This window comes from Scomber scombrus, chromosome 17 (assembly GCF_963691925.1).
Source record: "Scomber scombrus chromosome 17, fScoSco1.1, whole genome shotgun sequence".
In the NCBI taxonomy this organism is placed as follows: domain Eukaryota; kingdom Metazoa; phylum Chordata; class Actinopteri; order Scombriformes; family Scombridae; genus Scomber; species Scomber scombrus.
In genome coordinates this window covers 14,403,021-14,416,882 of record NC_084986.1, presented here as the reverse complement: position 1 = coordinate 14,416,882, position 13,862 = coordinate 14,403,021, and the positions used below count along the sequence as shown (strand labels likewise).

The window sequence follows — 13,862 nt, the reverse complement described above, 5'->3', positions numbered from 1 at the left end:
CCAAAATCTATCAAAACATTTCTGGAAAGTTGACAAGATGTTTTTATTGTGTCTGTCCCTGCTGCACTATAGCATGGGTGTATCAATATATATGTGTGTGTGTGTCAATGTACAGTACACATACATAATACACCGTCATGTCTGTGTGGCAACAGAAAGTTGTGATGACCCCAGAAAACTTGGTCGGTCCTTTCTCATCACTTCTCAAGGGCCAATTTTGGATGTTACAGGGACATTAATAACTACCAAATGAGATGCCACAGGTCAGCTGTATGGCATTCTGGGGAAAAGGGAGTGATTGCAAAACTGTTTAAAATTATATTACAGCAGGAATTACACAATCTCCACCCTAAGGTCTTTCTCAAACCACTTAATAAATGAGACAGGATATTCAAGGGTTTTCATCATGGTATTTATTACATAGTATGGTCATTCAAAAATAAGATTAATCATGGCCAAAAAGATAATCCTGTTAAAAAAAGTAAGAAAAAAAAAGTCAATTATCTCCAAACCAGCACAAATGACCCCAATTACTGTATCCAGTGTTCGACATAGACTCTCAGTACAGCATGTCACTGTTGTGAAGTTGAGAAACCTGTAAGGTGAAATTAAAGTTTTTCAATCTGATACAAACCCAGCATTTCAATGTGGTTTTTAAATATTATATTCTGTCTGCAAAAGAAAAAGAGCTGGAGCAGTGTGGCTGAATTTAAGTCTGTCACTGTGACAGTTCTACCATTATTGACCCTTTACTGAACCCAGTGACCTCTCACACCTGGAAGTTTAAACAATCCATTTTATAAAAGAGACAATTTAGAAATTAGTCTTTTCACCCTCCAACTTCCAGTAAACCAGCAACATCACAATGCAGTTTCTAATCCCAACTGTTACTTTAATGGCCTATTTATGGTTTACTGTAATGTCATTGTTTAATTGTATCTCTCATATTAAGTTACAGAAAATAATGTTAGCAATCACATTACTGTAACACTATAGCATGTTATACTAACTTACATGCTGAAGAGATAATAGATTGAACATTTGCATGTTAACATTCAAAATTTAATAATGATGCTATAGATGATGACTGTAAAAGATAGACGTCATGACAGCTTCCCATAAGTGAAGCCAAAATATCTCGTTCGCCCCCTGGTGGTTCACTGCAGTGTTGATCATAAGTCCCGCCCCCTCCATGTTTCCCAAAGAATATCTCTCTCATTTCACCTTAGTCTTATCACACCATATCACAAGGATGTTTTTCCAAGTGCTCAATTTTCTGATAAGTTTGTTTTTAAGTAGTTATTGACAGCTGCAACTCTGGCACCAAATGACGTGATGCAAGCAAGATGGCAGCTGCCGGACAGGTGGTATTTCGACTTCACTTTCATATGGCGGTGGGAAATGGAGACCCGTCCGTATTTATATACAATCGTGTGTTCTAAAGGAATGTTAGCATGCTAATGTTAGCCCCAGTTTGTTTCTCAAACGTGCTGGTATATATTTGTGTCACAGAGGTCCTGATAATCAACAGGGCACCATGTATTAGCATGTGTTTCACAGAGGTTTGTTGAAAAGATCAACCCGGCCCAGTTTTAAAAAGCCATAGGTCGTTTGAAAACACTTAAAGCTGTTATGACAGTATTTCCAGAATCCCTGAAGAATATTCAAACCATCTGGACAAAAGAAATTATGTCCCCTGCATGATAAAAATATTTTTTAATTTGTTTCCAAAATTGTGGCTCTGTTTCCTATACAGGTAGCTGACGGGCTTTCATTTTTGTTTTGATACAGAAAGATTCTTGATATATTTTTTCCCATCCAGATGGTTAGAAGAGTGTTTTTAAACAACCTTCTGGGTTTTTTGAAACATTGCAGATTAATTATCTTTTAGAGAAACTGATGTTTATCTCTGTGACCCAAATGTATGTTAATACCTAAGAGGAACAAACAAACATACTGATGAAAGTTGGTTGGCTGAGCCTGACATGCTGAGTCTAAGAGGTCCAAAGTTAACACTGTACACAAAATGCCCCATTGATGATAACAATCTAAAAATAACAAAATTATCTTTTCATTTCATTTTGGTTTGGTGGTATGTGGAGGTCATTACAGCCCTGAGGCCACTAACATTCCCTGTCTTGAAGAGTTCAGCTACATTTCTAAATGTCAAACATCACCCAGTGATGATGATTATGAATCTTTCCCCCTTCTACTCAATTCTTCCTCACAAGCGCTAGATCATGCCAGCTAGCCAAGGAGGCAGGAAGAGGCCAATGGTCCCAAGCAGGCACACAATAATGAACATCCACAGAAAGATGCGGTCAATCACCATGGCGACATACTTCCAGTCCTCTTTCACCTGTGTGGAATGAAGAGCAACAGAGAGGGAAAACAAAAGAAAATAGTTTTGGTATAAGCTGTAAGCACGTTTAGACGATGTGGCATACAGGACAGCAACATGGTCCAAATACTCTAAGGAAGTTACTGTAATTGAGAAGGATGAAGTAAATCATGAACCTTTGCAGACCAACAGTGATGCAAATTATTGACTTGTGTTTCAAGTACCCCCCTCATAACAGATGTTTTAAAAAAAAATTGATACTCACACTGAAGTCTGCATCCTCGGCCCTCAGGTGGTCTGCAATGTAGTGTACTCCTTCCAGAGCACGCATAACACTTGGTGAAAGCAGGAATGCTGAGTCTGATACTGTATTATCAACTTTAGTTGGCCGCTGAGTGGGATTTACTCTGGTCCCCGTTAACTGTCTGTTCGTCCCTCCAGCCCCCTCCTGCCGGGTCTGGCTGTTCTGTGGGTTTTTCTGTAGTGGCGGTGGAGTTGAACCTGGAGGTCTGGGTGAAGGTGGACGGAAGGAGAAATATGACGTCAATGTTCCCAGCTCTAAATCCTCGTAGCAGCTTCTTTCAGGGTCCTCCGACATATTCCCGTCTCTTAACCAGTTAGCTGAGGTGCTGAGGCAATTGCTGGTTTTGTACCCGGTTATCCGGCCCTGCCGCCGCTCTACTGCTGCTTCCTGCTGGAGCAGCAACAGCCTACGTCGCCGGCCATCTGGCGCAGGTCGTCGCATGAACAACCAGCGCGGGATCAGGTCCAGGAACACGGAGTGGACCCAACGGGGCATCTTGTGAGTGCTGGGAGAGCGATGGTGCACATTGAGCACAAAGACAGTGATGACGATGGACAGGGTGACGAAAATCATAGTGAAGAGGAGGTACTCGCCAATGAGCGGGATGACGAGGGACGTGGATGGAATGATCTCAGTGATGAGGAGGAGAAAGACAGTGAGGGACAGCAGCACAGAGATACACAGGGTGATCTTCTCACCACAGTCTGACGGCAGATAAAAAACCAACACAGTGAGGCAGGAGATCAACAAACAGGGGATAATGAGGTTTATGGTGTAAAACAAGGGAAGCCTTCGGATGATGAAGAAGTAGGTGATGTCTGGGTAGATCTCATGGCAGCAGTCGTACTTCTTTGTATTGTAAGTCCCCACAGCATTGATGATGGCCCATTCACCGCTCTCCCAGTAGTTGTTCAGGTCCACAGTGTTTTCAATCCGCTCCAGGTCGATCTTGGCCTTGTCATAGGTCCAAGAGCCAAACTTCATTTTGCAGTTCTGCTGATCGAAAGGGAAGAAGGTGACGTCGATGCTGCAGGAGCTCTTGTAAATGGCAGGCGGGACCCAGCGAATTTTGCCCGTGTAGAATAGATGAGCCTTCGTCATATGAGTCACTGCAAACTCACCATCAGCACTGGAAGGGTAGAAATTGTCGTATGAGTGATGGTGACAAATGAAAACGTTGTTTTAAATGTATGAGAACAAAGGCTGATTTAGGAAAAAAGATAAGCAGTCATATCCTGCAGTACGAGTTTTACTACCCTTTTTCTTATCTTTTTAGAAACCAAGCAGTGAAAATAATTAACATTTTTCAGCAAACTTCTCTCCATTCATCGCTTTAATGGTGGTAAAAGCTTCTGTACGTAATGATGAGTCCTTATCATTTCATCAGTCTCACGACTTTTTAATTTCACTTACAGATTTTAATTACACAGGCTTGGTGGAGCAGAACTCCATTATCAACCTTGGTTTAATCTCCAGCGCTCGCATAGCACTGTGGAGTTAGGTGTGAGACTACCATGAGGTGAATTTAGGAGAAAGATGAGATTTCTCAAAAGGATTACACAGTACATTTTAAACTGAAAATTTAATAGAAATATTTAACGTAGTTTACGAATTGAGGCAGGAAGAACTGTTTAGGCAATATCATTGTTTGAACCAGAGCGGTCTTAAAATGTCAAAATATGAAAATCATAGCAGAAAGTGAAGAAGTCCACTAGATGGCGCCATCCTCAAACCACATATCATCCAGTCAACAGGCATCCATTTACATGAGTCACTGTAAACCCTTCACTTATGTTAGAGCGCAAAAAGCAAGTATTTTATGATAATAAAAAAATAAAATGAACAGTAGGAATATCCAAAAAGTTCTACCAACTTTATAGTACAGTAAACAGAAACACTGGCTTGTTTTGCTAATGAAAAAAGGTTTCTTTAATATGATTATGCTATTGTTGACTTTTGGTATGTTCACTCACTTATTATAGAGGACGATGTCCGGTACCCATATGAGCTCTGATGGCACTCTTATGGACGTCACGTTGTCATAGTCAGACGGTCTCCAGCGAAGCTTGTAGTCGTTCCACTCCTGGAAGATAAACACAATATACAGTAGGTGTTTTTGGTTCCTGTAATACCTTTTTAAATCATGTCATACAGAATCTGATAGAGCAGCTGTTCATATTTTGCCAAACGCTTTCATAGGAAAACAAAATCATCACTGAGCATTGTTTAGATTGAAGAAACAGATAAATCAATGTGTTTTTTTCTAACCTGTTTTAGCCACACATTGGTTGTCATCATTTGGTTCTTCTCATCCTAATATACACGAAGGGAGCAGGAGAGAGACAGGTAGAGTCAAGACTGTCAGCTCGGGGTTCAAGACAGAAGAATATATAGTATGTGAGTTGCTGGAGGTTTGTCAAAGCAGAGTCAAATATAGCTTGCAGCAACTTTACTTCAATAACTTGATGGATGTGTTCTGTAACAGCTTCTGCTGTGACAGGGCAGAGGGTGTACAACATGCTTACTGTTGAAAAGCTCACATAGTGTAAAACCCATAGAGTTACAGTGTGAGTTAAATGTAAAGACTCACCACATCAATGAGTTGCGCTATGGACAGTCCAAACTTGACAATGACCACATCAGAAATATTTGGCACAGGCCTCGACCATTTGTTGTAACCATCAAACAGCGTCTTGAAAAGCTCATCCTCAGCGTGCGAGTGGGTCTTCTCATGACAGAAAACTGCGGATACATCATAATTTTTAATATAAAAGAAAGTCCATTTTCTTATTTCAATATTAAAACATTTATAGGAAACAGATACAACTTGGTCACATTTTTAACAGTCTACAAATTAAATTCGAGATTAGATGTAAATAAGTCTTGAAGTTATTTCTCTGTGCAATATTTGTTTTCAAAAACTGTTGAAAAAAAAGTTTTATGAACATTTAGATCATCCAAAACTAAAATGACTGATATTAGAACAAATGTGACATGTAATTCATTTTTACACTTTTAACTTTTTTTTTTTGAAATATGTTTATTGATTTTCAATATAGAGAAAAGAGACAAATAATATAAAATAAAGAAAAAAGAGAGAGAAAATAAGTAGAGGAAAAAGAGAAAAAAAATGTAAAGAACACAGCACATCAGGCACTACAATGATATTGTATGGTCATAAAATGAGTATCTACTATAGACAGAATATAAGAACAGAAAAAAAAAAATTATAATGGTAAAATAAATAAGTTGGTAGACATATACAAGGTCATACTCTCACTGTGAGGTTTTGTACAATAGCCAGTGTCTATGAGCTCACATTTTTAAGGTAATTCAGTACTGGGTCCCCTGTTTTATCAAATTTATCTCCTTTATCTTCATTGTAGAATCTCAGTCTCTCCAGATGTAAAGTGTTTGACAATTCTCCCAACCACAAGTTATAGGTAGGCACAGAGTCCGTTTTCCACACTCGTAAAATCAGCTTTTTAGCAATCACCATCCCAAATTGAACTGCTCTTCTTTCAAATTTATTAACAGAAGAAAGGGCACTTGTTGCCCCTAGAATGGCAACCAGAGGGTCGGGTGCCCACTTTTAACTCTTGAGTTTTGTTGCCATTCAGCAGTCAATTGATGATAAATAGAGAAAGTAAAGATCAAATGGAGAGTGAGTGATGCAGAAGAGGACAGGAGTGAGGAAGTTGCAGTGTATGTAGAAATCATATCCATGTTCCCATCCGTGTTTCCACTAGCCTCCTCTCAGCAAATCAGGCTGCGGCTTGTGGCTTTTGGTGCTGTGAATGTATCACATTTAATCACAGGAGCCTACTCTGAACATCCAAGACTTTTCTTGGAAAAATCTCATCGACTTTTTCGCTTCTTAGCAAATCTTTTGATCTCTTGATCTGAGCTCCCAATGTGGGTCGCTTTCTAAAATCTCTCAAGGTGAGCAGGTGGAGATCGAGGAAGTATCTTTCTCTACAAATCGGGATCAACAACCATTTCAGCTATCTCTTGATCTCTGAAGTGTTATTGTTATAGGTGGCTTCACTGTGAGAGGTGGCTTAATCAAATTGATTTTGAAAATGCAGTCTAGACAGATTTGCATACAACCTTACTCAGTGTATTATTTCTCTGCAGAATGAATAACATGGAAATAGACAGGAATCCCTTCCCTTGGGGATTACGGTTTCCCCCTCCATCAGTGTAGTCAGAGTCAATTACACACATCATTACCTGCGAGTGTTAAGTGGAGGTGAGCTCATTTCTCAGTAATGACAGGTGTTTATTGTTGAGCTGTCTGTCACTCTGTGTTTCAACTGATGCATAAAACAATTAACTGACAGTTTTCACTTTAAGTGGAGAATCACATTAGTGTGTGCTTGGATGTCTGTTTGTGTGTGTCTGTGTGTGTGTACTAAAGCCTGACTTATACCGATTTTTAAAGCAGATACTAGAGATAAAATGATTAGTTGATTAATTGACTTGTGCAAACTTCTTTGGCAACTATTCTGATAACTGACAGGTTGTTTAAGTCATTTTCAAGCAAAACATTACCTTGTGCCAGCTTCTCAAACGTGTGGATTTGCTGCATTTCTTTAAGTGATATTTATCTGAATATCTGTGAAAACTAATGAGTGTTAGACAAAAAAAGCAATAATCAGATTCATTAAAAATTTTAATAATCCTCTTTATTTATCCTAGTTTATTGTTCGGGATCTGGTGTATACAGTAGGCCTACATGTTAATCGCATTAGTCACTCATTCTCCTGCTATAACATGACGTAATCATATTTTTACAGTTGGATAACATTTCATAATGAATGTGAAAAAAACAAAATCCTCTTCTTTTTCCTCTAGACTTTAAGGTAATTTGAAAGCATCAAACCAAAGCCAAACCTTTAAAAATCACTATAAAAAAATCTATTGAGATGCCAATGGGTTTATATGCCATTAACACTCACTTTCTCTGGAGTTCAATTTGGCGGCGTAAAGGTATACCACAGCCCAATGAAGTGTGCTTCCATCAAGGATCTTAAAACAAGACCTTGGACTACCTACATCTGGCAGCAGTCATGGTTGCTTAGCCAATGCCACGTCATTACCTGTCCAAAGGTGAGTTGTGGTTCTGAATACCACACTGACAAGTCTTTATAACCCATAACTGTAGGCCAGTCCAATGGAGGGTAACCAAGTGAGGGTCTCAATGCTGCACAGTGCTAACCTGAGGCATACATGCAAATCTGTTAATCTGCTGAGGTGATTTATTGTCCATTTTAATAGCTTTGCTTGAGGGGCTTTATCAGAGAAAGGCTGGCCCAATGGGCAGATGCATTGCCAAACAAACCAATTAAATGATTGTCTTAAAAAGGAGGTCTGTGTATCTTAGTGACTATTTAGTTGGGATGAAAGTGTTTTAGTAGTGGTAGTAAAAAGGTACTAGACATGGTTAAGTATGTGAATTCACGGTTAATTTGCTCAAGGTACACTTGTGCTCATCTCCCACCATCATGAGCTTATTTCATTCTGGCAAACAAGCATGCACCAGAGACTTCAATCGGCTCTCTTGACAGTCGGGTAGCATGTGTTCATCTGTCTGTGCATCTGGGAAGGACCAGATGTGGGGCTTGAAAAAAGGCTCTTGGGTGCCATAGATCAAAGCCTCCTGCCAGCGCAGACTTGAAATGAGATGACACCTCCAACATCCAGAACACTGGGGCGTGCATATTGGACTGTGGCCAGTATCTTTTTGGCAAGGTGTACGAAACACTGACCAGTTTGGATGATCGAGTCAGCAGCTTCTCAGGCCAGAGGCGCTCTCGGTGAAATTAGACTGTCAAATACTTAAAGTAAAAAGTTGACTAAAAAAACAACATGCAACAATTTTCTGTGAGTTTAATAAAATTGCAAGACTCAGCAGCTGAACTCACTCAGCACAATAGTGAGAAAATAACTGGAATGTAATGCACCTGCACTGTTTCTGAAGAGATGGAGGGAGAGGACGTAAAGCTACATTTAATATCTCAGTGTAGGCTGTGTTTTTACACATTTTACAAAAAGACATGGCAGGCACTAGTTTATGCATACAATTAGTGCTTGCAGTTGAGTGGAAAAAAGAACGTCCATGTAAAAGCTGCTGAATCCAGTTCTCAAGGGCTGCAGCTACTGCTTATTTACATTATTGTTTAATCTGCTTATTATTTTTTCAATTCATCGATTAATCAGTTAATGTCCGAAATAGTGAGAGATGTTCATTATAATTTCCCAAAGTCAATGGTGAAGTCTTGTTTTATCCAAGCAACAGTCCAAAACTCCAAAGATGATCAATTTATTATAGTTAATGACAAAGAAAAGCATTAAATTAACACATCTGAGCAGCTTAAACTAGCAAAATTGGTGGCATATTTGCATATAAAATGACAAAAAACATTATGCGATTATCGACCTAGCTGCCCATTTATTTTTCATGAACTAATTAATTGATAAATCATCTAACTGTTGCAGCTCTACAACTCTCACACTTTAATGGTGGAGTTCATGAATTTAATTCTGGTATTTACTATGTATTGTAACAATTGTGAAAATCTGTGAGCATCAAGATTCACTATAGTCATTTTAAGTGGTATATTTTGTCATTTTGTGGAACTTGTGTGCGATTTTAGTAAAGTGATACGCATGTTTCAATCTCCTTGGCCGTTTCTCAATTGACACAGTCAAGGAAAACTCCCACATAAATTTTACACCAGGGCTGGGCAATATGACAAAATCAAATATTGCAATATATTTGACCAATTGTCTCGATATCGATGTTGCGACAATATTGTAGGGATGACTATTGGTGCTTTCACAAAATATTTACACAATGAGATGTTTGATAAATAATCATCAGTAATGTGGATATACTGATGTAGTGGGTAAAAGAAAATAGCTAGAACAGTCCGTTGGAAGTTGGAAACCTTTACACCAATTTACTGTAATGCAGCCTTTAAAACCAGGGAAAGACACACATGCATATCACGATATTAAGATATCCAAAATCTAACATGATATCCAGTGTCATGTCACGATATTGATATAATATCGATATATTGCTTAGCCTTACTTTACACATTCAGTATTCTGCTAGCTAGCTTCAGTTAAACTAAAAAATTGACTGTTTTTGAAGTGACAGAAAGAGCGTTGTCTACAGTTATATGCAATGGAGACAAAAATGTAAATTCAGAGCAAATTTTTGGCTGCCAAAGTCCTGTATTAAGAGAACATTACTACTGGTAGGGCATCATACTAAGGTGTAAAAAACAAACACATCTTTCGGCCACACGAGGTGATTTAGGCCTACCTAAAGATGAGAAAAGAATTATGTGAATTTTGGGAGAAAGCGCACAGGTGAGAGGAGCGACAGGTAGCGAATTTTGGTTATTTTTGGGTCCTCTGCCCTATATAAAGTCGAAGTTTATCAGCACATCAGTTTATCAGCAACCTGAAAAGATGTGTGGTAACACTTGGACTGCCGTATATTACAGAATAAGCATTGTTCCCTGGCAAATTATTAGTTTTTTCAACGGACATGTTTCTTCTTTGTGAAGCCAAGACAACATTTTTTAAAAACTGCTTACCTGACTTACATAAGAGTAGCGACCAGAGAATAGTCGTCCTCACAGGGAACAGGTGGTTGGGTCCCATTTTCTGGTTGTAAAGAGTCCAACCTCACCGGAGAGCACGCAGTCCGCTGTCACAACGTTATCTTGAAAGCTTGATGTGTGAGCAAAATGTGTCATCTTCGCAGCTGGGAGGCATATCAGGACAAGTTCACCACACCACTTACTACGGCTGCTTTTATATGAGTGGGCGGGGAGGAGTGATTATGACCAATAACTTTGCTGTCTTTTCCCCTGAAGCCCTGCATTGATAGAGGTGTCACACTTCTCACTGTCAGCCCTGTTCAGACCCGGTGGGAGCGGGTACTATACCTTCTGTTTCCGCGCTCCAAAAGCCGGTCCGCGCACGAAGTCGGAGAGCTATCCATCATCCGGTGCTGAATGGCCAGTTTTAATACGAAATTAGTTATTTTCCATAAGTAGGAGCCATTTTAATCGGCCACTCTGGTCTGTTAGGTTCGCAAAATAGCATCCACCTTGAGAGGACAGGACACATCTGAGCACTTAGTGTCTTTCATCTGGTACCTATACTGTAACAGTCTGTCTCTCTCTCTCTCTCTCTCTCTCTCTCTCTCTCTCTCTCTCTCTCTCTCTCTCTCTCTCTCTCTCTCTCTCTCTCTCAATAATTTGTATTAGATCCTGCTTGCTCCAATAAAGACATACAGTATTTATTCTGTAAAACACTGAAAAATGAGTGATGAGTGACACATGCAGCTCAACTACTGTTCCTTTCTGTGTAAAACAGCTAGAGGGCAGAGTAGCTGAATGGAAAATGATTGTGAACTTTTAGATTCCCCTTAAAGTATTGAGATGAGTAGAAGCTGCGGAAGCAATGAAACATAATGTTGGTTTGTTATTTATTGCTGTTTATTAAATGAAACATAAAACACATCATACAGTATATTGCAAATTCATAATAATACACATTTTATGAATGCAATTATAAAAGCCATTTATCCCATGAGTCCTGGCAGGGTTGTGAGAGAATAGCACATTAAGAATGGACCTCGACACACCAACCAAAGCATGACTCACATTTTTGAATGGTTAAAGCCAACTGACACGTTTGTTTGTTTCTTAAAGCTGTACACACGTTTAGATTCTCTTAGATTGTTTCAAACAGCAGGATGTAAAACTTCATCAGATTTCCTTATGGTGCATTTATGTGTGTCTTTTCTCATTTTCCCCCCTAATGACAGGAATTGTCTTATAGTTTATACAATATTTTGTCGTTTATCAACAGATGATTGGATATCTTCCCCCCAAATAAGAAATATCCCTTCATAGCTCAGCCCAATGTCAGCCTGAGTGTCCATCTTCTCCTTTTTTAGTACAAAACAACACACTAGCCATCCTGAACGTATCCTGGCCTCCATCCTTGCCCTGGAACCAGATGGCCGATCCATAGCTTCCTCTGGAGAAGACTAACAGAGTCATTATGTTTGGGCTCTGAAGGCCAATCTAGTGTGATAAACGCTCAACTTGTCCATAAACACTCAACTTGGCTCAAACCTGCACCACATACTGTTGCCACTTTTGACCTGACCAAATTCCTGGATTAATGCCTGGATAGAAAATAATATTTTATAGGTTATAGGGTTATAAATTTAGACTTAATCCCACAATTATTAGTTGTCTGTGCTCTCTCAAAGCTTGTTTTTTAAAACTGTGTTGACTCGTACATTTTTGATATAATGGTCAATCATGACACTCAAGTTATATCTCTGTATAGGTAAAATAATTGCCATAGGTCTTATTTCCCTTGAATGACTTATTATTTTGGATCTCGCAACAGATACAAAACATCTTTCATAAGTAAGAGGATGCTATGTGGGCATCGTGTAAACACTGTCCAGCGCTTCTTTAACGACGGATTTTGACAATGTCTTTCAGCTGCTTGGCGAAGGAGGCGTGCAGGGCCTGGGATGAGCTCTCCAGCCGGCTGGCGATGTCTGTGGCAGCACGAAGCATGTTTTCAAACGCCAAGGATTCTTCTCTAATTCTGCTCCCGAAGACGAACAGTCCAGGTCATCAGAGGTGGAGTGATGGGAGGACGAAACCCCAGACATAGGAAGTAAGAAAAATGAAAGATGTGGAGAGAAAAAGAGTAAATGATGGAAAAGTTGAGGACATTATATTGTATAGTGTACATTTTAAAGGGGGACAATACATATGGCTCCTGTTTGTCTACTTTTGTTAGACTAATCAATAATGAAAGTAATCGTTAGTTGCCACCTTAGAAGATATATTCTCTTCACAGTGTAAGGTGCCTACAGTTCCCTCTTGGTGTAGGTTTGCAGCCACTGATGAGGTCAAAGCCTTGTTGTCAAAGCCTCATCACATCTCTGTATTCACATGTTAAACTCTTTTCATGTGAGTTGGCTGGCAGAAATAACAAAAAACTGTAGCCTTCAAAGAAATTGCCAACTATCTCATGAACAGCAAATATTACTTCTCTTTGCCATAATTTAAGCACAGACCTGTCTGTGCACAGACTTATTAACTTGGAAAAATGTATTTGCTGCACTCACTTCTGCATCCCAGTGAGGGCGTCCAACACATCCCCCGCCAGCTGCTTTTCTAGATCTACTTCAGCTTTCTCGACCACCTCATGACAGTGCTTGCTTTCATCTTGGATGCCAACAATATTTTCCTTGATCACGCCTTCGTAGCTCTGATCTCCCAGCTCCGCCCCCACAAACTGCACCAGGTTCTCCATCACAGCCCGGTTTCCATGCTGGATGGCCTGCAGATAGGCCAACTCCTCTTTCTCAGCCTTCAGCCTTCGAGCTGAAGCTGTGTTGGTGCTGAAGTGGACCGAGCACTCGTCCGGTTGGGAATCGTAGTGCAACATGGGTGACGGTGAGGGCGATGGGGAGAATGCTGCTGATGTGATCCAGTCATGGTTGTTTCTCATCTTCACAGGCTCATCACGAACTGCCTGGGCTGTGTCATTGGTGGCCATTATCGCTGAGTAAATGTCAAAGCCTGAACCCCAATCACCATCCCCACTTTGGCAGAGTGTTGGGGTTGCCATGGATACCCAGGCCAATATGAAGGGCATCCAACAACGCCACATGGTAACCTGGAAAGATGTGGAGGTAAGTGACTGTATAACTTTTACACATGACGTCAAAAGATGAAGGAGCAGTTTGGCATTTTGGGAAATAATAATAAATATACTTATTTGCGTTCTTGCCAAGAGTTATATGAGAAGATCAATAAAACTCTCATATCAATCAGTTCAAATATAATGCCAAATCCTGCAGCCGGCTAGTTTAGCTTTCCATAAAGACTGGAAAAAGGGAAACAGCAAGCCTGACTGTGTTGAAAGATAACAAAATACACCTACAAGCACCTCCAAACCTCTCTAAATCAAGACAAGAAATAATCTGACAGAAAATCCCTCAAAAAACTCTTATCTGCTGTTTGTCCTGTTTCATTTCTGTACAGATTAAACAAACAAGATGTAACAAAAAACTAATGAGCTTCAGAGGTGCTGCTAAGCAGATTTTGTTACAATGACACAGAGCCATGGACATAAGTGTAATTATTACATCCT

General features: G+C 39.7%; 1 protein-coding gene across 1 annotated transcript; it reads right to left on the bottom strand.

The window, feature by feature from the left end:
- Window positions 1-2,233: 2,233 nt before the first annotated feature.
- chrna2b (cholinergic receptor, nicotinic, alpha 2b (neuronal)) lies at window positions 2,234-10,325 on the bottom strand. Its single transcript, XM_062436793.1, has 6 exons — window positions 10,259-10,325; window positions 5,236-5,387; window positions 4,914-4,958; window positions 4,619-4,728; window positions 2,607-3,774; window positions 2,234-2,359 (listed from the first exon to the last, which is right to left on the bottom strand). The coding sequence occupies exons 1-6, from the start codon at window positions 10,323-10,325 to the stop codon at window positions 2,234-2,236; spliced, it is 1,668 nt and encodes a 555-aa protein (XP_062292777.1).
- Between the last annotated feature and the right edge of the window lie 3,537 nt (window positions 10,326-13,862).